This window comes from Camponotus vicinus, unplaced genomic scaffold, assembly GCF_025532165.1.
Source record: "Camponotus vicinus isolate PSW18456_S1 unplaced genomic scaffold, iyCamVici1.0 SCAF_1, whole genome shotgun sequence".
Lineage (NCBI taxonomy): Eukaryota > Metazoa > Arthropoda > Insecta > Hymenoptera > Formicidae > Camponotus > Camponotus vicinus.
The window spans coordinates 37,327,253-37,352,716 of NW_028141945.1; the positions used below are offsets into that span (position 1 = coordinate 37,327,253).

Sequence of the window (25,464 nt, forward strand, 5' to 3'; positions counted from 1 at the left end):
ATGCTTGCTGAATAATGGACGAAAGTAACGCGGAGATGAAACATCAATCATAGACATCTAAAGTCACACTTTCTACATAATGCAAAGTTTGCTTCGTGCTATGATAAGCAGTCGATGCAACGACGGCGAATAAATCAAATAACGGCGAATCGTGGCCGAGCAATCGTGTCGACCTAAATACTTGCGATTTCAGAGTCGATTCCGCGACTGTATATTCGTGATTTCTTGACGTCGAGGTAGGCCTTCCTCGGGTCCAAGGTCATCCGGTGACCGACCCTCAAATTGAATCTAATGGAAAACGAGATTCGTATCGCGACTTTCACTTCGTGGAATCGATCCCTTTCACGCTAATTGAACAAGTATTATATCGATTTATTTAGGGAGGCCTGACGAATAAATTGTAATTATGTAGTAATTCTATTACATCATACTACTACAATTCCAGCATTTACTTTTATAATTTTGCTATTTAATACTTGACTTTTACAACCCATAATCATATATGATAAATATTAAAAATACATTAAAAACACTTTACATTAACATTTGCATACATTTGCTTTTTTAAATAATTTCTGAAATCATTTGACACATGGCGCTTTGACGACATTAATAATAATGGACATTTTAGTAATAATTACATAATTAATAACAAAGCATCGTTTGAGTAGCATATTGCGTGCTTGTTAATATAATCTATCGTAATGATTGCCAGTGTAATGAAAATTAACAAAATTAATTCAATGCTGTTATACTTGCGAAAATAGAGACACGTGGAGAAGATAATTGCGAGTATTTCATATTGAATATGCTGCTGATGTAATAGGAGTTGCTCCCCTGAGTGCTCTTGAGACATAATTAATTAAATTGTCAAATGGAGTACACGCTCTTAATTATTCCATCGTCGAGTAAACTCGATCGATTAAAACTACTCTACTTAATTCGCAAAAATATAAATATTGCCTAGTGTCAATTATCGTCTCGTTAATTTCGAATTAAAATCGACATTGTTGAAACTGCTTTCAAATATACGGGACGCCTTATTGGCTCGATTAAAGAACACTTTACAACAGTACCTAAATTCTCGATTGTTGCCTTAACTTCAAGATGTGTTGAATTGCCAGTGGCAATGGAGATCCCGAGTGAATCCACGAGAGCTGCAAAAAGCCAGCGTGAATGGAGTCTGCGAGAGCTGGATGCGTGCATGGAAACCGTTTTTATCGCGGCACGTGAGAGGATCGTTGCATAAGAGAGCGTGCGAACAAGACGACCCTTTTGCGCCCGATGTAATGCTCAATGTTTGCTCACAGTTTGCCGTTGCGTGGGTTGGTTACCCGTTCTCGGTTTCCGCGGGCATCCTACGATACACTATGCGATCAGTTCGCCTCCTACACGAAAAATACGGAGATCGCGCGTCGATGTTTATAAGGGCATCCGGTAAAAAATAGAATTGATATTTACTCGTTGCATGTATAATTAATTTTTGAAAGTAGAGGAATAACAGTTATATAAATAACCGATTAAAGCTGCTAAATTGACGACGTCGTTATTTTACGTTGATTATTGAGAAAGTAGTAGGTTAAAGTGTTCTTCGGTCGCACAAGTATAAGTGATTAATATATCTACATTTCTTCATCGATAGAAAATAACGGAACTAATAGAACGGAAATTCTGATCGCTTTAGCTCAAGACTTCGATTATACTGTCTCATAACAATAAAAATAGCCTGTCAGTAGATTCCAGGAGGTAGATATTGTGTAAAAAGTTTACCCTACTTTCGCTTGCAAATTAACCTCGTTATAACATTATCGCGATCCTCTCAACGGGACTCCGCCGCAAAACAAAAGAGAATAAGGGGCGCGCGAATATTCATGTTTCGTAAAGACCGATCCGCAAGAACAAAGAAATAACAATATTCTCTGTTATATGCGTTGTGATCTCTCGGTTAGGCCATCCAGGCAGTCCGACGAATCGCTTGCGGGGAGAATATTTGTAATTACCGGCTAAATCTACCCCTCGTCGGCGTTGCCAGGTTCCAAGCATTCGAAAGAGGGTGCATTTTAGTCGCCAAACCCCCGCAGTCATCGTTGTACAGAGCAGTTTAAGTCATAATATATAAAATCAATATACCCGGCAGACTGGCTTCTCAATCGGCTTAGGTTTCTCAGTGTAATAAAGGAAGATATCGAGCAATTTAAATAAACATTATACAATTAATTGGTTAATATTTAAAAAAATTAAGATATACATAAATATTTAATTAATATTTAATTAATATGATATACTCGATAGCTATTTGCGTAAGATATTATATATTTGAATACATTTTATCGTTATATATTTGTTATATAATTATTATATAATTGTTATATAATTGTTACAATAATGAACATCAGAAAATAAATTTCCGTCGCATTTTTTTACCTAAATCATTTCGCACTTTCCAAAAGCGCTTAAACCTTCTAGATCGCGAGAGAGGACAAAGACCGCGCGCGAATTAACCCTACCATTTCACCTGTATATAACCCTGATGCCTCCGTCCATCGTACGCGGAGCGAGGCAGTTTCGAGGCAACAACGACCATCATCACCACTACCATCAACGTCAGAAGCGTCAGTGTTATCGCCGACGTAGACACAGCGACCAGTACCTACGAAGGGGACAGAGGAACCGTCCACGGGGTGGAAAAGCGGGAATCGCGGGAGCTGTGGGTATTGATCGCCTTTCCACATTGCATGGGGGTGGCTTCGCGCGCGCGGCGACCCCCATAACCAACTGAGCGTCGCCATTACACCGCCATGGGCGACCGCGCAACGTCACAGGCGTGCTAAGAGAGAGAGACAGGATCCTCAAGCCGGCCGGCACGAGACCGAATCGAGTCGTACACGCACACGCGAGTCGGCGTCATCAGGACCTCGCAGCGATACGCGCGAGCACGAGAGAAAAGGAAGCGAGGAAGAGAGGGTGGAAAGAGACGAAGAAGTCGTCCGCCAAGAAGGACGGGAAGAGCGACCGGCTGCTTCCGGGCAGGGCGCAAGCTCGGGGGTTCCTTGTTTACATCCGCCCTGCGCCGACCAGCATGTTGCTTCGAGGGTAGCGCGATCGACGCCACGTTGTTCGGTGAAGATTCATTTGCCTCCTGTAAATCGACCGAAGAGTCCAGGGACACTTACGAGGGAGCTTTCCTCGCCGAGGTGGCCGTTTCCGTCTTAAGGACGACCGTGGGAGGTCAGGGACAGGACTTGCCCATGGCACGAGCCTGCTTCCTCGATTAATGAGCGCGTGAGTATGTCTGCCATGTGGGCTTTTCACGGGTGTCTTATAGTGAGTCTCTTTGTGTTGTGAGCTTCTCGTACTGAGATTTACATGTTGCGCGCGCGACGATCGACGGATGTTCGTGTCACGTGCATGTTCAGCATGTTGGCTTCCGGGAAGATTCGCTAATTTGTCGATATTGCAAATCGCGCGCGAACAATAGTGAGATTTAATTAAAGTGATAATCGATCGCGCGGACCCGCGCAAGTATGTGAAATATGTTAATATTAGTATGTAATACGATATTGGAATTTCATAACAAACAAGCGATTATACACAAAGTTGCTAAATTGAAGCTGATTTGATTAAAGTTGATTAGATTATTATAGGAGTGAGAGGAAGTTTCAACGTATCCTACAGATTTTTTTGTTTGCATGGAATCTTGATAAAAAAAAGAATTCTCAATTTTTTAATATTAATAGAAATTAGTTTTTTATCATATTTTAAATTTTCATATATTTAATAATAAACTTCATTTAAATTGCAAAGAATTAACAACATGATTTAATGTTTAAACGTATAATATAAAATATAAAATTAATAATAATCGATTAAATTAACGAGATTTTTTTGCAATTTTTATGTGCTTTCACAGATGATCATTGCCAATTATAGAATTTATGGTTTGGCTTTTGATCTGGATTGAAAATGCAATGCTACTATTTTTGCGCTAGTTTCTCGGTCAATGACTTTCTAGCAAAACAATTCCATGCCAGCAATATCGATTTTTAAGTTGCGTGTAAACGCATGAAATTAATTTTTATGGAATGGGGTGCATTTACAATAGTCGAGAGAATTCACAAACATCATCGCAATGCAAACCATCATGCGATATATGTATGTGAAGAGAATAAAATAAAAACTACAAAAACTTTAAAGCTGCGAAATATACAACACACGCACATGTATATTCAATTTTATACAATATAAAATATATAAGAGTATAATTCAAATTATTTTAATTATATATTTTTTTTTTCAAAATAGAAAGATTTTTGCCAAATATTATTATTTGATTTTTTCATCTAAATTCAAAATTTACCAAGTAATGTGCACTTTAAAAAATGGTCCTTGCGCTTCATTGCGCTATTTAATCTTGTGTAAACGAGAAAAACGTGCGGCGCGTTTTAAATTATATGTGAAAGGGGAGCGTTTAGCGAGCTGATAAATGTGCGAGGTTTCGGTTCAGCCATGCCGCGAACCTTGAACTTATCGATCAGCCTGTATTTATATTACAACGATCCAAAAATCGAGTCAAGGACCGAAAATAAAAATGAGAGGACTGTGTTCGGATTTTATATACGCACATGGTACGTGTACTACGTCGCCACGTTCGCCAGACTATAACATTAAACTGTAGTTTCATGACTGGGAAGAAAGAAGGACACGGTCAATCTTGCCGAATATATAATTTTTACCCTTTTTCTTCCACACGCGACTGTCGGTGAAGTCGTTAAAATATCAATTATTAAAGTTTCTTGGAAACGGAGTAAAATATACATATATGATCAAAAAATTACCAATTGAAACTAAGTATTTCTGTTGAAAAAATATATTTCCTTGTAGAAGTTTAAAATAGCGAGGGGTCAGAGAAAGAAGTCATGGTAAATAAAAAATAAGGATATGTCTGTCATCAATCGGATTTTTTTGAAGTTACAATGAATGACAGAGTGTGTGTAAGATCTAAGAAAACATTCTTATGTATCTTCCCACCCTACGGCGTCTACGGTAATTCTTCTTTTGATATATGCTAGACCGGAAGGGATTAGACTTCAAAAGAATTCAATGGAGATAGATGAATATCTCAAATAGATATGAAAGGATACTTTAGAAAAGTCGAGAAGAGAATAAAATTATATGTTATATATATATAAATAATTAAATAAAATTATGTAAATAAAATATTAAAAGCGGCTAATTAGTAGAAAATAATCAAAAAGCTATATTCGTATTTTTTTATACATATATATCAACATTTCAAAAAATAAAAATAAATATCACTAAAAATAAAGTTAGGCTTCGCATGATGTACTTTCGCATACATTATCAAGTTACTCGCCTCGAGTAACCAAGAATATCTCCAAGAATATCCACCGTCGACCCGCGATTCGAAAAGAGAAAGGATCCCGCGGGGTACCATACGACCATCATAGAGCCAGAATTATTCGCGCGCGAGACATGAAACACGACGCTAGTGTCCCGATGTGGCTTCGTTTGATTATAAACGTGCGAAATAAAACAATATTAAATTAATCTTCAATAGGAAATCGTGTGTGATATAATTATGTGTGTGATTTAAAAATCGTATTTTTTTTACATAAAAAAATAATATATATAATAATGGATTTGATGCTTAATATTGGCGCGGAAAAAAATTTTAGACACAGCCTTTGATAAAAACTAATATTTTTTTCAAAATATTGATTATATCAAACTGGTGATCGCGGTTGATTGAACTGTGTTTCGGTTAATTAAACTTTTTCGACACGTTAAGCACGGTGAACTTAAAAATCTTCCCCCTCGACGTGATCCATAATGGAGGTAAGAAGTGGAAAAAAATGGCAAGTAAATTTCCGTGATCTTTCTTCTGTTATGTTTTACGTAATAATTCTTATAATCCCTGTAATCTAATCTGAAAACTTTACTATTTTATTTAATGATAATGTATGTTACTAATAATGATCTAAAATAGCATGCATTTTATTATTATTTATATTATTTATTATTATTTATATTTTTCGCTAAATAAAAACTTTATAAATTTCGTTCTTTTAGTTTCGTTGACCTTTAAAAATAAAAAAAAAATTAGAAGCGTTTAAATATATTTGTATAGAATCGTTTAATTGAAAAATATTATGAAACATGCGCCGAGTTGAAAGCAAGTCCGGTATAAATATTTCCGAGATGGCAAAGTCAGAGGCGGAAGTTACAATAACTGTTGTAATTACCATAATAACAGCGATTACTATGCAGCACAGTTGCAATCGAGGTAATGTCGATCTTCATAAAATCGTGCTATTCTCTCTCGGAAATGCATCTATTCATACACGTTTCGAAAAACAATACCCGTTCTACTTTGCTCCGATATTTCAATCAGCCTTTCCTCGATGTAAATACATTTATAATAAAATTATGATACAAAATTATAGAACAACAATTTTCATATTCTAACGCAACTAAATAATTGAAAGATTGTGTGAAATCAATAGCTTTGTCTAGAACGACACTTGAAAAGAAAATATTTGAAAAAATATTTCGCGTAAAAATATGATACATCAGTAAGTTAGAAAACGTTACCGACGGTATCAAAGAGCGAGCGTCATTGACCAACTCGGCGCAGAGAAGCATCCCCTCGCGGGGGCGAGCGACACGGTAGCGAATCGGTCGATGGATAGTACGTGGGCGTCGCGACGCCGGCGTCGGTAGGAAGCTCACAGGTGGTCGCCACGCAGTCTGGCCGTGCTTCGTGTCGGGTGCCGTGCCGTGCTGCGGCAGCGTCTCGGCGAGCTGCCACTTTTTCGAGGTCCACGACCGACCGGGGCCAGAATCGATCCGCGGCCACTTCCGGCTTCCGTTTGTTGTGACGCCCGCGCGCGCGGAAGCACCCCGGCAATAACCTCGCCTCGCCCCCGCGACATACGTGCATATGTATACGTGTGCATGTGCGTGATTCGACTATCTTTCATTATCTGTGCACGAGTGTTCCATCATCGTGAGCTCGCACATGTAAGCTCGCGCCGATTGCCGACACGCGCTTTTGCGTTGTCCGGACGTACGCACACCGCTGGAATCTCGCTCGTGTAGCGAGCCAATCGGAATAATTATGATTGAATGCGTCGTTAGGGCATTATTGCTCGACGATAATAGTCGTCACCTTTCATTTTTATCACAATCATCGAATTTATTCGTGATCGTTAATGATACCTTTGAATAGTGTTCAAGCATCTCGTATCAATTTTAGAACTTCTTCTCTCTGCTACATTAAGTAATAATAGTATACAATTGCCTTGTGATTTCAAAAACTATTTCCTTCAATCAAAGTATGTTATTAATAACTCGATAAATATTAATATTCGGCTATTTCGAGATACGAAACATATTTTAGGCTTGTCAATATGCTTTATTAATTCAATAGGCTTTCATCACGTATGTTGCAATTTTTATACTAAAAATAATTATATAAGGAATATTAAAATTAAAATACGTAATATTTTTATTTTCTTTTTATTATCAATAAATAATCAAAACTTGCAAGTCCAAATATTTGTTCGATCAATTTTGTGCTTTGTGATAACTTTACTATATATTTTTTATTTTCGCAATCTTCCGTCCATAGTATCCGCGAGATTATAGCTTTCCTATAAGCCTCATTTATTAAGCCGCGCGAGACGTATTGCTTTGCTGATATTATTGTAAATAAATATTTGGGAAATAAAACTTTTAATTCGTCAAGTGCCAAATGTATCGATGAATCATTAAAAGTTACACGACTACCGAATGATTTTATTTAACCCCTGGTGAAAAAAAAGCTTAAAGTGGATTAGAATCTGCCGTTCTTGTGCCAAGGATAAAGTAATTAGCCAGCAGAAAGAACTTATTACTTCGTTACAAAACTCAAAGCCGGATTCGACGTTACGTTTCAGATTAAACGCTCGATATTTTAATATCAGAAGGTTTTAAATTTGAAACCCTCTTTTTTCTTGTTCTTTTTTTCCTCTGCTCTCTTTATTTTCAGACTCCGATATTGTTCGATATTTTTCTCTTATATAAAATATTCATTTTTTTGTATAAAATATAAATAGCTATTCTATTTAATTTTTTCCTCCAAAAATTCATATGTGATGTAAATCTTATCATGACATGAATGTGAAAATAAAGCAAGATTGTTATTTCGAATTTATTTGTAATTGCATTTCATCTCAAATCAAATTTCGCAACATAACTTTTATAATCTATCTTTAGAGCAAGATATTCCAAAATAATAATTAATACAAATCATATAAAATACAAAAGCATATAAAATACAAATCCTTGGAAACTTTTTATTCTGTCTATTCGATGGATCGATCGGGACCACGTTAATACAAAAATTATTGATTTCTAATTTTATTTCAATCAATTATACCTCTGACGTAATGATCAAACTGTCAAGTTTTCAAATAGAATAATCTTATTGATCCACGATAAATTTTGCGAGCTATAAAAATCGTCAAATTAAATAATAAACACATTCTAAAAAAAGGACTGCACTATTAAAAACATCAAAGTTGTCTATATATAATTATTAAATATATGTAAAAATTATTCATTAAAATTAATTAATTGAAAAATAAATTGTATTATAATTATTGAATATCAATTTAATAAATGTATATTGTCGAAATCATCTCAGCATTCAGGTCACTGAAATACAAATCCAATAGCAATTCGAAAATTGCTTTCGAGGCATTCTCAAAACTATTATTACTCAGTCAAAAAAAACTTTTGCGGGGAGGCCTATTGATTACGTTGATTGAAAACCATTTTTGAAAAAATTGGGGGCCTAATGTGAAGTTAAAGTGTTTTTTTGAATAACTTTTTTACTAGAGGTGTGCAAACGAAAATAAAAAAGGACATTCCTGTGCAAACAATGTGCAATCGAATCATGAAAAAAAATCAGTTATTTTTAATATTGGGGGGCTAATTTCACGCGGTTTTATTACTCATGTTCTGGCGATCGATACGTGTGCTGAACAATGTGTCGGTCGCTGACAATGTGACAGGATCTTTAAATTCGGACTTTGTTCTCGAATTTCGCCTGGAGACGAAGACAAAAATAATCTCGTGTTAGTTGATGTGCACGTGCATACACCTTTCCACGTGTACGTACAAAGAGAGAGAGAAAGGGAGAGAGAGAGAGGGGGAAAGGGAGGGCGCTTTCTGTTCTCCAAAGAGGGAAAAGGGTGAGAAAGAAGGCTGAAGGTAGCACTGACACAAGTCGCAAGCGAATCATAATTAAAGCGTAGCGCGGATCTCTAAATATATGTAACATATGTGTGCATGTAGTCGACGATGGATGAAAATAGGCAGAGAGGGAGTACGGAGCTTGTACGAGAGCGAGCTTGCAGTGGATATCGCGACGTCGCGGCGTCACCTGAGTTCGCGTTCGGTTAGGTCAGTTATCGTTGTAATTGTCTCTTACACGCATTAAAATAATTTACTATTTACCTATACAGGTATTTAAACGAAGTATAATTAAAGGTCGATTTTTAATTAATGGATTTTAATTAATTTCTAGCAACGCAATTATTCAAAAGCGATGTGAGATAAAAATTTTAACGCTACGAATATAATAGTATCATTTATGCCAATTGTATATCGCAAAGAGAGAGTATTAAAAAAATTATTTGTTTTGCATGTAATTTTTTTATATATAAATATGACTGATGTATATTTATTTTTTATTATGTAGATATTCGAAAAATGTATTTAAGTTCCTTCTCCCCCATGATTCGCATCGTAAAATCATTGTTCCATATCTGCACAAGACTATTTTGTGCCGCCTGCCTTGTTCTTACAAAGATAGACACTATAACCGCGAGAGGAGATAGGTCAGTAACCGTCTTCGAACTCCCACTGCCCTTCCAGTACAATATTGCAATGTAAAGTGATGCACATTTTATTTCAGAAACTGCATTCGTATGATCAAAATTCAAAACAAGATTAATTCAAAACAAATATAACAAGATAAAATAATTTGACAATAATTTGCATGACACTTTTATTATTATTACTATTTTTACAAGATTAATTTGATTAAAATTAAATAAATACTTAAAAAATCTTTAAATAAAATAGCACTAAATGTGTATGAGAGCAAATTGCGTGAATAAATAATCGAGATTTAACTTTATTGATTTTTAAAAACAATCTATAATTATATATCAGAGATATCGAATCCCGATATCTTTTCAAGGTGTTCATTCGTTTTCTTGTCGCGCTTGTCGAGTTCCTCGGAAAGCATCCACGTGGAAAGATGTATGCACGTGACCAGATGAGCGCGCCAATCGCAGTTCCATGTTTGGCGATCTCCACTATGGAGAGAGAGCCAAGAGCCAGTTAACGGCGATGGATATCCCTTCTGAGACAGTCCGATTCGATCCGATCGCGTTTGCACTATCGTCGTCGGGCTCTTACGAGCTCGATCTGTTTTTCATTCGAATTCTTATGCGAGAGTGAGTCTTTTCTTCGTGTATTAAAGGCGCGTTTAAAGTGCGCCATGGGTACCGTGGCCTTAAGTAAGTTCGGCGAAAGTGGTGTGCGAAATTAAAATCGCTTACAAATAATACAGATTAAGTTATTATAATTTTAAGAACTATAAATATGAAGTTTGTGGAAAAAAAACGAATATCATAATCCGAAAAAATAATCATGAGAATTTTAATATAATAAATTTTTTGAATTAAAAAATTAATTTAATTTGTAGCCTTCAGGACATTTACTTGTGACCTAATAACAACAATCAATGTGACAATATATCCACGAATCACCACAGGTTTCATGTTTCCTTCGATTATATCATTCTATCACGTAGATACAATTACATCAATGACATTTCGCGTGAACTTTTATACATGCATAGAAATGATTGAAGATTTTTATATAAAAATAATAATAATTTGTTTATAAGATTTATTTGTAAAACCTTGTAATATAAATTCAATCTAATTTCGAATATTCTTTGAAAGACTCTCATTTATTTTTTAAAATCGTAATTCTAGGCTCGTCTATTATTTTCCTGAACATCAAAGAACACTTTAACATTCGTAAATCAAAACAGTTTACAAAAGCTCCAAGTGTTTCTTCCGATAGTTGAGAAGCTGTAAACTAAAGGGTTGTTAGCGCTTCAATAAAATCAAATAAACGTCCAACAATCCCATAAATATATTATAGATAGCTATTCGTTTCATAGTTATATGCTTTTATTGAATCATTTTTCTCAGTTTTTTTGTCGATCAATGAAATATTTCCTACGTATTTTACAATTAAAACTTACATGTACAACGTATAAAGAGAAAATAGAATTTTATTTTTTCTGAAAATAGAATCACCTACAAATCGATAAAGTTATCAAATATTTTTGATAGAGATAAATTTATATTCTTACTAATATTTTAAATAATTTCTATAAATATTATGAGAAACTTTTACTGCATGAAACTTTTACTATCATCTAATATATGTCATATTTAAAATATGTATAAAGTATATTTATTTTAATTGTATGAGACATACAACATTTCTTTGCATACTTCTGATTCTAATCTTTCATTCTTCTGCAGATCCTCAGAAAGACAACAAAGAAGATTCTGAAGAGATGCAACGGTGTCCCTATCTCCATGAGATGAAAGAGCGTTTGCTCTCGCAACCGACACCAACTGATAGCTTAGACATGGAACGACTCGACGGTGGTACTCCAGTTAAGGAGGCTAATCTGCACAACGATTATCCAGCACATACGAATCCAGGCGTGATACCCGAACCTCCGGAAATGCCGCCTGATTCTTTAATTGGTACCGTTGTCAAAGTGAGTAATTAAACATAGCGCCACAATACAGAAGATACCTCATAATTCAGATATTTATTTAATCTTTTTTTCAGAAGAAACTATTTTCTTGATAAAAATATATAATTATTTATTATGCTTTAATTATATGAAAACTATAGGTTCATCGAATTCTCATTAAATAGAAAAAGTTATAGAAAAATTTCAATGAAAAAACATGATAGGTTTCGAATGCTTTCTTAAACTGAATCAGTAAAAATATCACTTGCTTCATTGAAGCAATGAAAATAAAATTTCACCAAAGATCAGTGAATATTTCATTGATCTTTAAACTCATATTTTATTCCTTCATCTTATTTGACTAATTATGACAGTAAAATTTCATTGAAAAATCAACCATCATCACTGATTATTCTTCTCGATGAAATTTTACTATTTGCAGTGCTATACTTATAACGGAAATCATTGTTTAGCAGTGATGATGCACTGATTCCAGTTAAAAGAGTAATATATATCATAAGATGATATTAAATTGCAATAGTAGATATGAAGCAATTGTATATATGACATAATTTTAAAATACGTAATATTCAAGCAGGAGTTCTCTGGAAGCGCTTAATTCATTCTCGTTATAATGATTTCAGCTAAACTCCGATGGCTATGGTTCGCATACGTCGCCAGCGCATGCGAGGCAGCCCTTAGTTCCACAGAATGCGAATAACCCACCACTTTGCCTCACTCCCACGTATTCCGGTCCAAGTACTGGCATGCTGCCAAAGAATGCAAAGTAAGTACACATTCTGACAAATACGTGTTATGAAGATCCTTGACTGTAAAGATATACAAAGATATTAATGTCTCACCCTGCGAAATATTCATCTAATCCTAACAGGAAATTTAAATATTTCTCTCAACAGAAGGCGATATTCTTAATCGAGCAATGATAGTAATAATAGTCAACAAATATTTTTTTCTGAAAAATACTTCACGCATATAAAATTCGTTCTGCATTTTATCAACTTAAACATAAACATCCAAATCACTCTTTTAAACCGAAAATTATTATATCACGTGGAACTCGTAGATATCGTACCTCAAGTACGTTGCTTATCGTTAAAGAGTCTCTGGAACCCTTCGAGCGGCTTAAAATAGCTTTAGAGATTACTTATTCCAAGCTAGTTACACGTTTTACGATACACAGATACTTTGCAGAGGCCATGGGCTCTGACTTTTAGCAAGCAAGTAACTTATAATAGAGCCGTATATTTATGTGTTTCAAGTTTATATATTTAGCCGATGTATCGATCTATTACATAATTGAAGATATCATTAATAGTTTAATAAATATTTAAAAAATTCTAATAAAATAAGGTAAAATTAATACTAACTACAGAATATAAATGCTAGTAAAAATATTCAAAAATGTATGATTTTTGTATTTTAAAAAATTAAAAAGAAATATTAACGTATTTTGTATTTTATAAGCTAAAAATTAATTCATGAAACTCTGTTGCTATCACTTTACGTAACGTGCTCTAGTAAACCTTATATTACATTATAGACAATTTCCTAATTAAGATCATCGAACATGTCATGAACAGCAAGAACTTGACGCAGCAATTTACGGCCAACCAATGTTCAGCTATTCATTAATGCGCTTTTAAAGAGAAAAGTCGTTTTTAAAGTATCTTTGAATGACATATAATAACCATAAGTAAATTTAACTAACAATTAATCTGAAGAGCAAAAATTAATTATTATACTCAAATATATAACATATTTATAAAAGCTTGATTACATTTGATAAATATAATTAATACTGGTACGTAAAAATATATAGAAAATCATGAAATAGACCTAAAATAATAAAAATGAAAAATAATATAATCAATAATTATACATAACTCATATATACACAATACATGCACATATCACGATGTAAAGAGAGAGAAACTTCGCAATGCACATTTTATAATTTTTTTGGCATATAAGTTGAATTTTACATTAGCAATCAATTACAAAGAAGTTAAAAAAATCAGGTAAAAGTCTTGCCAGGTAAAAGAAGAATGATCGTCATATATAAGGTTCCATTCTTTCCGGAGCAAAAATTCATTTTTTATTAAAATAAATTTTAGTTTATTATCTTTTTTGTAATCTCTCTCATTCAGAGTTTAGTTCTAGAGACGCGAAATCGTGGCAGCACTGCTAGCGCGTCTCGAAATCAATACTGCTGTGCGTAACTGTCTCGCCTGTCGCAATCCTTGAAACGCGATATTACAGCACGCAGAAAAATACTACAAACGAGCTGTTGCACTTCAACTTCAATTGTATAAATCAGATTATCACGCGACAGTTCTTGGTTAATTTTTTTATAGCTATTTCTCGCTCTGTCTTTATTAGTATAATTAATGTCACGCGATTCTTACAGAGACTTCCCGTTCAATTGCTTTATTTCTTCTCGTCGCTTTATTAATTTGCATACAAAAAAAATAATAAATAATAGGTTCAAATGAAGATACATTGTATAATACAGTTGAACAGAGATATTGAAGGTATAATTAAAAAAATAAAACTGGAATACTTTATAATTACAAATTCTTATAAAATATTTAAAGATGTAACAAAAATTTTTAATCTTATATATTAAATTCTTTTTTAATTTGCGCAAATTAAGTCCATTAATTGATATAAATTAATCACAAAATTTCGACAATCTTCAATATCCATTTCTTCAATATGTCCTAAGAATCTATATGAGGAAGGTTGCGACATCGTGGAGCCCGGTATTAAGAATGGACGATTGCCAAGTCTCGTCATTGAACTATCAAATAATGTTAGTTTACGCTACCAAATATTGCGGAAATTCGACGCGATATATGCGTTTTAAATAAACTTACTAAACACGTCAAGAGTGTAAATTAAGAATATTTCGTAACGTATCTCGGATCCTGTTCTCTGGATCGGAGCAATAATAGAGATCAATACTCGAATCGATATTGGAAATGTAATGTAAGCTAGAATTCACGCGCGAAATATCATAATAGAAGCTATCTTAAAGTACACTGGAGAAAAGGAATCTCACATCTACCCACGTATGCAGCAATCTCTTGGCTATTCGCGAAGAATCGGCGATCTGATTTTCCAAACCGCTTTTTTTTCAACGTAGTGTACGTGGCCAATAAATTCCGTCGAATCCTCGCGACGTCGCAGGTCGGCCAATCGAAAACCAATCCCGGCACTTGGAATTGACAATCACCGTCTTGTCAAGTGTGCATTTATTTGCGCACGCTTTCGTTCATCGGTCGTTCGGAGTCACGCGATCGAAACACTTACTTGTCGCGGATGATCTCTGACTTTGCGCCGAGAGACGAAACGACGTAAGAGAGGTCATACAGACGCGAATTTCGCGCGTGAGGAAGGTCAGTGACCCCGGTGGCAGCGTTATCGAGCGGGTCAGTGGGTCGCAGAACCACGGAGCATTTTGCCTCCCCCTCCCTCGTCACCTATCCCTGTTACCTCCCCCATCGCGTAGAACTACCTCACCACCGGCCACCCACCGCGCCTGCCCTCCGACATCTTCCCGTGGGATAGCAGTGGTAGCTGAGCCGAATACTCGCTTCCAGTCTCTTCGACTTTGTGAAAATTCCGTTTTTATCTCGGCAGAATTCAGCCAAGGAGTTTTTCTCGAACGATTACTTAAGCCAAAAGTTCTTGCGCAATATTTTTGCATTGTTTGAATGAAGAATCTTATTAATTAAAACTCATATTTGCAAAGATTATTTGCTACATATAAATCTCTCAATAATTAATTTCTAGTCATTTCTTCAAGGGCAAATAGACGGAACTCTCTTTTTATTATATGTTAAAATATATATTTATTTATTTCTAATATTATATTTATTTATTTATAATATATATTTATTTCTGTCCGAATCGAAACTCAAATTAGAAAATTCTTCTGAGAACAATTTTTAATGTGCATATAAATTGAAATATGTTAAAAGTTTGGGATCCGTTTTACGCGAATAATAAGATGCTATTGAGAACATCCTTAGGGCGACGGGCGCGTCAGTGAAGATAAATTGCGAAAAAGACGGCAGAACGTATAAGAAAATTCAGAACATGAGGGATGGGAATTCCTTAGCACAAAGAGAATTTCTCCCTAAGCGGTTTTAATCGATAGAAATGATGAACAAAGATACTTCCAATACTCTTCGATACGAGAAAACGAGAAAATATTCGGTCTCTAGATTATTATCGATAACGATTAGAAAATTTGTAGCCATGGATAATTTGAAGACCGACAATATTTCAAATAATTATATATGCATTACTCAGATTTAAATGACTATGAAAAAATAATGAAGCAATATAAAAGATTTATGAATTGTAAATGGTTTAAAAATAGCAATGGTTGAAAATAGCAACGCAATTTCTAAAGCTCTACTTCTTGAAAAAAATCAAGAAAAAAACAATCTTGCACCTAGGAAAAATTCATAGGAGATTTTCTGAAAGAGAAGTGATATTCTCTGAGGCAGCCAAGCGAAGAAGGAATCATAAAGGAGAATTGAAGATGAGGTTTAGAACGAGAACACGGGGAAAACGTTGCGCCAACTATCTATGCAGATGAAATTAGCTCACTAGAGTAATCAAAGAAATGATAATATTCTCATTTTTACGCATGAGAGAAAATTAACTAACGACGAAAACATTGTCGTGCGATTTGTATTACCGATGTTACGGGAAATAGGATACAGAAGTAAAAAGTGTTCTCGACAAAATCATTTCGTTCCCTTCAACGAAAGACGAAAGAGCCATTTCTTCCTCTAAGAAAACCCTGCGAAGAACGGGGTTGTCGTTAAACATCCGCGAATTCTTTGTCGCGATTTTCCACGCCCAAGACGCATTTGTATCTTTAAGAAGGAATTTCAAGAAGTGGTCGACCGCACAAAGAAAAAATCCACCAAGACGCAGGGTTGCATCGGCCGAGGCGGAGAACGCGGTGCGTCACGTACCGTAAGTTGATACTGGAAGGATAAAGGACAACATCTCGAAGAAGAGAGAGAGACAGGAAACTAGAGAGGCAGGGAGCCGGAGAGCCAGAGAGAGAAAGAGATAGAAAGGGAAGAACACCCCCGCGACTCTATATAGACCAAAAGCTCTCGCGGTTCACAGTGCGCTTGTGCGAGAAGCTGCCGCTGCCCGGGAAGAGATCTCCCGGCCAGCCTCAGTCTCCGGGATGCTGGGGGCGGCGATCGTGATTCTACCCCCATTCTCGTGGCGCTCCGATAACACGGCCCGACTGATTGCAGCGCGGTCCCGCTTACTCCTCAGCAGCCGCTCGAATTAAACCCTTCGTTCTCTCTCGCTTCGCATCTTCTCGCCTCGGCTCGCTCTGGCGCACGCTGGTAGCGGAGTCCGAGCTCTCGTTGTCTCCCTTGAACCGTGGTCCACCCTCCGCCGGCGCCGCCGCATCCATCCATCCGTCCTCTCTCTCTCTCTCTCTCTCCCTTTCTTTCTCTCTCTCTTCCTCTCCATCTTCGTCTCTTGTCCGCACCTTCTCTCTCTCTCCGGGGATCTCAATCCGCCCTGCGTCTCTTCTCTCCGCATCCACGCTTCACACCCTTTTCCGAAGCCGGGGCGCAGTCACCGCGAGGCCCTTCAACCAACCGCCTCTCGCAGGTGAGTCTCTTCCATCATCTGTCGTCGCGAGTGCGTCGCGACGCTCAAAGTGGTGGTCGTCGGTCAGCGAAGCGTACAGTGCCCGATCCTGGGAGATTCAGCCGCGCGCTTGTGTGTGCACGGGACTTTCCATTAGCTCGTTCGACCAAGTACGCGAGATCAGAGACTTTAGGAATATTGCGTATCTCTATTCTCTTTTCCCCCTTCTCTTTCTTTCTCTCTCTCGTTTTTGCCCTTGTCCAACTCTCTCTTCCGTTCAATCGCCTCTTGATACCGTCCGGGCGTTCTTCCTGGTTCTTCTGTAGCTTTGTGGTTTTTCTATTCTTTCGCTGCTCGATTCTGTGTAGATGATTCTGCCGTTGACTGGAACGCCACGGAGCTCCCTTTCCCGCTTTTGTGAAAAGTAAACAAGTGATATTTAAAAATTCAACATCATAGATGAACGCAGATTTATTTGCTCTTGCTTTGAAATGTTGAAGATGTCGTGTTTCATCACATTTTAACACATTACTAATCGTATTACGCAATACGCAATTGCAAGAGAGAGTGCGCTTCGTTTCTGCGTTCCAGAGAGAGGGCTTTAACGATTCAAAAAAAAATTAATAGAGCCAAAGCGCAGGCGCTTCCGGCAAAAACAAATAGTCCAAGAGCGATAGAATGACAGAGAAATATTTACTCTCGACTCGAAAATTGTCCACTCCTATAAAAAATTATTTTTTCGCAACAATTAATTAATTCAGTCTAATACGATGATTTGAACGAATCCGATTTATATCGAGGCGTGCACCAAAATGGCGACGTAGATACCAGATACTCCGAAACACGACCACCACGTAGGGGGCACTTGAGTACGCGGGGAGTTAGATCAATTTGTTACGGGATCATTGAGTGTCTTTTTGACAATCGTCAGGAATTTGTGAGACGAAACGAAATCCACGATGGTGGGTGGTGGTGACTGTAAAGTCGCTACCGTGGAGGTAGAGGCGGCCGCCGCAGGCGACAACACGGCAACACTTCCGGTCACCAGGCCCCTCAATCCGCAAAACTCGCCGCCGAATGCACAGGACAACGCCGAGAAGAACAATGCCGCAAACAAAGAGATGGAGCTGAAGAACGTGCGATCGACACCGGCGAAAAAGTAAGGCGCACATTGTTGAGAATAAAAGGATCTGAATTGAAATCGTTGCCCATTTGAATTTCACGCTCGCGAAACGCGAGTTAAAACAAGTATTCACACCATTCGATCTGTTTTGGGATAATTTTATATAAAAGAAAGAAAATAAACATATTACTCCAAAGAAAGCACATCTAATAGAAAAAGTCATTTTGTATGATATATCAAATAAAATATTATATATTAAATATTATATTAAATAATATATATTATATTAAATAATATTATATAATAATATATAATATATAAATAAATAATATATTATATATTATATTAAATAATATATAAAAATATTGTATATATTAAATAAAATATTTTGCAGCAACACACAATTTTCTTTCTTATAGAAAATTATCCCAAGAAGACGTATATAAATGCAAATACTTTTTTATTCACTGTACTTTATTCTGAATAATTTTTCTGATACATAAGTACACGCATGAAATATTTTTTTCATGCAAGAATGAAATCTAGGTCAAGTATAAACGTTATTTAGGCCGATTGTAGCGTACGTGTTAATGGGATATAATTATTTAACAACACGTTAATCACGTGTTTGCGAATTTACAGCAATGGGGTTGGCGTGACTTGCGATACGCACAATGCCGATTCTAATCAGTCAAAGCATAATAAAAGTCGATTAATTCGAGAGTAATTTAAATTGGAATGTTATTTTTAAAATGTAGGGAAATTGTAGGATATAATATCAATTGATCATATTAATTACACAAAAATTTAATTCTTCCATCACACTATGTAAATATACTAAAAAGCTACTAGTATTTATAAAAAAATTAATTCTTTTTCTATCGTTTTTAATTAGATGCTTAACACGAACCTACAATTTTTCCGAGAACGAGTTGTTTCGTGGCACGCAATTTTCATTTCCAATATTAATACCTGTGTAACAGCACAAATGCTGGAACTGTAAATAAAAAAATCTAGAGCGTCTGCCTACACGAAAAGTTTCTGAGAAGCGTGAAAGACAGCGAATCGTATACAATCATAACAGGAACATATAATGCTCCGAGACTAAATAAAATTAAATAATGAAATAAAAGCTGTAAATATCGATTGTAAAAATATACACAGGAGATTATTTGCATAACGCTACGATTTACGATCTACCTGAAATAACATGGTGTCAAGTAAAAAAAATATACACAATAAGATATTAAATTTTAAAACGTAAAAATCGCAAAAGTAATTTTTCATAACACGTAATAAAAAATTCCTATTATCTACGTATAGCTTTCGAATATTCGTACTAATTTGTATTAAATTAACATACGTCGAAGATGTGGGACCGTCTCTGAATAGTTACAGAAGGATAGAAAGCGTTAGTCACACGTTACCTTCGCTCTGCTCCCAAAGAACATCCGGCCTGCGAGAAAATAGTAACAGGGGCTCGAAATGGAAACGAGATAGTCGAGTTTGACTTGCATTTCTATTTACGACATAGTTCGTTAACCCGTGCACAGCTTGAATACGTGACGCTTATATCGCGTCTATGAACGACGTGCATAATATATGTATACGTGCGAGGAATGGCAATTGATTCTTTGGAGAAATCTCGCTTAAAAAAAATAGAGAAAGGAATCCAATCTCGATTTTTCCGAGAAATCACTTCTACACAAATCCTATTTTAAATCTGTCTACGAAACGTCAAACGTGACGTAGATGATGGCTTCGCAGATGGTGATGGAAAACCTACTATGGAGTCGCGGATTAATCGGACAGTTTGCGCGCTACTTTTCAATTGACTAAATATCGATTCGACGACAAGTGTAGCCATATGTGCATCCCGCGACGAAGCAATAGGTATCTCGGATTACACAGCCGCAGTCGCAATTGCATTAACACGGTCTCGAGCCAATGCCATCGGCAGTCTACGCGTTGCATCCGCCACAAAACACAGTGCCGCCACAAATCTCTCGCGCGGGTGTAATTTCGCCTAAATTTAATTAACTCGGAGATTGAGATTTCCGACCGTGTTGTGAGCGCGCAATTTATATCAGGTATCCGGTGATTAATAAAGGTTTCGTGAGGTAGTGCCGTGTCACATAAGAGCGGTTTCGCCAAATTTCCAATTCAAAAGTGTTAACGCGACTTGCATGGTATAATTATATTTAAAATATAAATAATTAATTTTTGTGAAAGAATTAAGAAAGTCATTAAATGACTGTAGCAACTAAGATTGATTTTTGCGAAAATAACCGATCGCGTAGTCTGTAGCAATCAAAGAGAATCGATGCAAATCCGGTTAGCGCCAATCATGAAATTACTGCAGGCGGTTTCTCTCGTTTGCCGTCACAGGCAAAGTAAAGAATGTAAATGATTGAAGGTCTAACTATCGAGGTCCTAAAAAAATATAAAGAATAAAAAGTACACAAGTTACGCGTAAAATATGGAAATAAAACACATTACATATTGCGATAAATTACGCGTTTAAATTCCTGGAACAATTTTTTCCATGCTTACAATTAATCCCGTAATTCTACAATACAGTGATATTTGATGACAACGATTTAAACGAGCGCGACTTTTAAGCTCGATTCGAATATACGCGGATAGCTTAATCCTCGAGTAAAGTCCCGTTTGAAAGGATTCGAGAAATGATAGAGTCTTGAAAGCGGATGAGACGAGGTTAAGCCCATAAGAGGGCGAGGAAACAGGGAGGAGCACCGAAAGTAGGTACTTCGAGATATCGACCAGTCTGGACCGTTCCACGTCCGCGCTACTGTTACCATTTCCTCGCAAGCCTTGTTCGCAATTGGAAAATAACTGACTTGTAAACATCATTTCTTTCTTTTACAACAACAAAAATCGCGGTTCGCTTTTCCTCGAGATTTCCGCCATTTTTTACAGCAGCGATCTGCTAAACTCGTCCCCAATCTTTGCGAAAATTGAAACGTAAAGATAACACAAATCGTACATAACAATAATAATCTGTACATGTTGCTTCTAATTTCAAACAGACATAAATATCGTAACGTAAACTTTCTGAATTTGTAGGGAAATAATTTTGAATTTGCGCCGTTCTATGGGGACTCGGTATCAAGAATCCGCGTAATGAAGCAAATAGACTGAAATACTGAGCAATACTCAGGGCGAGAAACTCATTGTTATTGAAACGTTCCGCCAACCTAATTGTGGTGAACAATAGCCGCGAAATTTGCCCGATCGATCCAATTAGGAACGGGTTAGTTAGACGGTTTCTCAGCTAATTAATATCAACGAATTCGCATAATGTAATCATTACGCTCACTAATACAAATTGGCGTGCCAATAAAATAAGTGAAAACGTATATAGGCGTATCAAAATTGTTGGCTGCCTTTCTCCCACAGGTTCTTTGATTAATTTTATAAATGTGTATTTATATAATTTTTCTTCGATAAAAATTTACAATTTTAATTCGGAGTGTAGCTACAAAAATGCATTGATAAAGGTTAAAGAGGTACGATAAATAACGATCTTTCTCGACATTTTCGATAAATAAAATCGCCTGCCAATTAACTGAAGCAGCTAGAATTAAGAGAATACTCTCTTTGATATCATAAAATAAATTTTATAACACGAGAGAGAGAGAGAGAGAGAGAGTAAAACTTGAGAAGCAACAGTTCTAAATAAAAAAGCGACAATCCACGCTCTCGTGAAAAGACGGAAAATATCACGGCCTCTACTCGAACGCGCATTCGCTATCCCACACATCCGGGGAGAAAAAAAAAATCTCTGACACGAGTGTACAAGCTCCGTGGTACGGGACACAATAAAGTCTGCACCCCAACCCCTGAAATGCCACGGTGACAAAGGGCGGTTAAGCCCTTCTCGACGTAGACGTAACACGCATACGTGTTGTCGCGCAACGCGCGTTCCCTCCCCCCCCGCATTGCATCCCCCGCGTTGCACCCCCCGAAGCGGAGAGGAATCCGTCCCTCCTGCGCGCGGCCTCGTTTTCTCGTGGAAGAGCCTCATTTCCCGCGCGATTGATTCTTGGTGAGATCGCGCACCGGATTTGCGACCGGCATTATATATAGATCATCGATTGCGCCGCCTAACCTTTAAGCGAGAAAAAGAGCGTAACGAGGATGAGGCGCGCGGATAAGTACGTCCGAGATGTTGGAGCGGCAGTCATGCTCGTCGATTAAAAGCGAATGCACCAGGTCAACTGTTATCGAAGATCGACCTCGTTATCGCGTTCCGAATAATTGTTTGTTCCAAGATCAAGCGGTGCGCGATCGAAATTAACTGCTTACATTAATTAATTCGTGATATATCGAATGTTTTTCTGAGAAAAATATTTAAAATATTTTTTACGATTTATTAAATATTAATTCAATTCTGATATTATATCTTTTTTTGGCTAATCAATAATTCAACGTTATCAAGTGAATTTGTACGTGTGTGTCGGTTTCCATCAAAAATACATTATGATTTAGTGACGTGTAACTTTCTCCGAATACTAATCGCTAATAAAGTGTAATTTAATTGCTTGATTGTTTAGTTATATTTTCGTTTCAAATTCTCTTAAATAAACAGTCTCTCATTGATAATATAAAAGTTAAATTTATAATAAATGTTATGGAAGTTAATAGTTTAATAGAATATCGAGGGCAGTTATATTCGGTGAAAACAATGAAAATTCGATGAGTCGGGACGTCATGGTAGTTGAAAAGCGAAAACAGAAATAGCACGTTTGTGTGAATCGACTTGCGCAATCACGAGCGCAACAGTCGACGCTCGTTATTTAATCGAAGTAGGACATGGTATAGATGACATATAAAACATTCAGAGTGCTATAACGAGCAATTAATAAATATAATATAATATTAATGAATTAATAAGTGATTCGATGTATATAATATTAATAATAATAAATTTTAAAACAGTCATTGTGCAAAATACAAAGCTAGAAATTTATGCGCAAAGAAAGTAAGACACTCATTTAAAAAAATAATTTAAAGTCTATTCTTTCGCGTGCAAATTTACTCTCCAATCATCATGGAAGTCGAAGTGGTACCATTCGTCGACAGTAATGTAAGCAGAAAGGATATAATGCCACGACGGAGTAGCAGAGTGCAAATTATTCAAAAAAAAGGGTGAGAGTATTATTTAGGATGAGCTCACACTATTTAAAACAACAAAATAACAAAATTATTCAACGAGAGTCTATTGACGCAAATGAATTTTAATGGATCGCTGACAGATTGAATCACGTGTCACATTTCATATTATTATAAAGTTACAGCTATTATTTTGTCACAACGTACATGCAACAAAAGACAAACTTTTCATTTCAGAACGTCGCTCTTCATCATCATGAGCTTCATCTATGCGAAACTGCTCGTAGTCGTGTGCATCACTTATGTGATAAGCGAAGTGGTGACGCACAAACTACCGCTCTACTATTACGAGGGATTCTTCACATATCTGTACGGCATGAGTATCCTGTTCCTGTTGTACGTTTTCTGCTTCCTCCTTCAAGAGAGTGCCTGCTGTGCAAGAGGAAGTGATACACCGCCACCGCCACCAAGGCCACCTAAAACTGGCTGGACCTCCAAGGAAACCAAGGATAAGAATAAGAAGAAAGACAAGAAAGATAAGGATCAAAAACAGCCGAAGAACAAGAAGGAAACACAGGTTTTTCTACAAATTTTAGCTTTTCTAAAAATAGTAATGACAAATCAGATCGACCTAATTACAATTAACAATTTCAATTAATGATCATTGATTATTTCGTTTATTCAAAATATTTCTACATCCTTTAATATTTGATTTATTATTAATTATTTAATAATTTTTGTATGGCCTCTTGAAATTTTGATAAATTTTTTATACAATTTATCGTTTATCGCGATGTAATATTTTCTAAAAAAGAGTTGCAAAATTATTTATATTTATTAATAATATTACAAGATATTATAGATGTTCAGAATTTTGCGATGACTCACTATAACAAGTTACTAATTTCGTTTCGAACGAGTTTCACGGCTATGGCAATGGCATGTTACCCATGAAATGTATTTTAGTTAGCACGTGGCACTTAAGTTATGCGAATACTCTTGCCGCTGACGTAATCAGGTTAACCGTAGCTATCAATCAAATGATATTTTGGACCTCCAATATTTCAAACGCAAAGGCATAAATTTCTTTGAGAAAAAAAATCTAATCACTTTATACTAATCAATTTTTAAAAAGATATTTAAACTTACAATTAATTATTTTTACGCGATATATTTCTATAAACATCTTGTGAGTATATTTCTTTTTGTCAAATACACAAAATCAATTAAATCCCGAAACTAAAATCAAATTTTTACACAATTATATCTTATTATATATTATTAAAAATCCATATCGATTTTGTAGGATGCAACTGATGTTGAAGCTGGCGTAGCTACGCGAGTCTTGCGAAAACGAAAAACTACTCAAAACGATCACAGTCATGGAAGTTTCTTCCTAAGAATTGGCGCGATAGGTAAATTTGAAATTTTTGATGATGGAGAAAGATTGTTCTTAAAAGATGATGCGAATAGTATCGACAAAATAATTAAACGTTCTACATAATTTGTCAGCTTTCGGACTGGGTACTATGGTATACAACGGTTTGGAATTCGGTGCATTCTTCGAAGTACCACCTACGTCACCTTGCTATCAGATATTACAAGGCATCAATCCGGTGTTGCAAATGATCTTCACCTTTATGCAAATGTACTTTATCTTCATGAATTCCCGGGTACGTATTTG

At 36.1% G+C, this 25,464-nt stretch overlaps 1 protein-coding gene across 7 annotated transcripts in view; it reads left to right on the forward strand.

Annotated features, from left to right (window-relative positions):
- The first annotated feature begins 2,782 nt into the window (after window positions 1–2,782).
- Otopla (proton channel otopetrin-like a) overlaps window positions 2,783–25,464 on the forward strand; it is a 29,516-nt gene continuing 6,834 nt past the window's right edge. Inside the window, exons 1-6 of one of the 7 annotated variants that reach the window (XM_083088653.1) lie at window positions 2,783–3,282; window positions 11,637–11,881; window positions 12,505–12,647; window positions 24,018–24,357; window positions 25,087–25,195; window positions 25,293–25,453. In XM_083088653.1, coding sequence (XP_082944779.1) covers window positions 11,672–11,881; window positions 12,505–12,647; window positions 24,018–24,357; window positions 25,087–25,195; window positions 25,293–25,453 — 963 coding nt within the window. In that variant the 5' untranslated portion in view covers window positions 2,783–3,282; window positions 11,637–11,671. Of the gene's footprint in view, window positions 3,283–6,907; window positions 7,042–9,421; window positions 9,469–10,290; window positions 10,593–11,636; window positions 11,882–12,504; window positions 12,648–17,067; window positions 17,543–17,588; window positions 18,681–22,719; window positions 23,817–24,017; window positions 24,358–25,086; window positions 25,196–25,292; window positions 25,454–25,464 lie in introns of those variants that run through there. The other 6 variants (XM_083088667.1, XM_083088660.1, XM_083088645.1 and 3 more) reach the window with 6 other exon arrangements.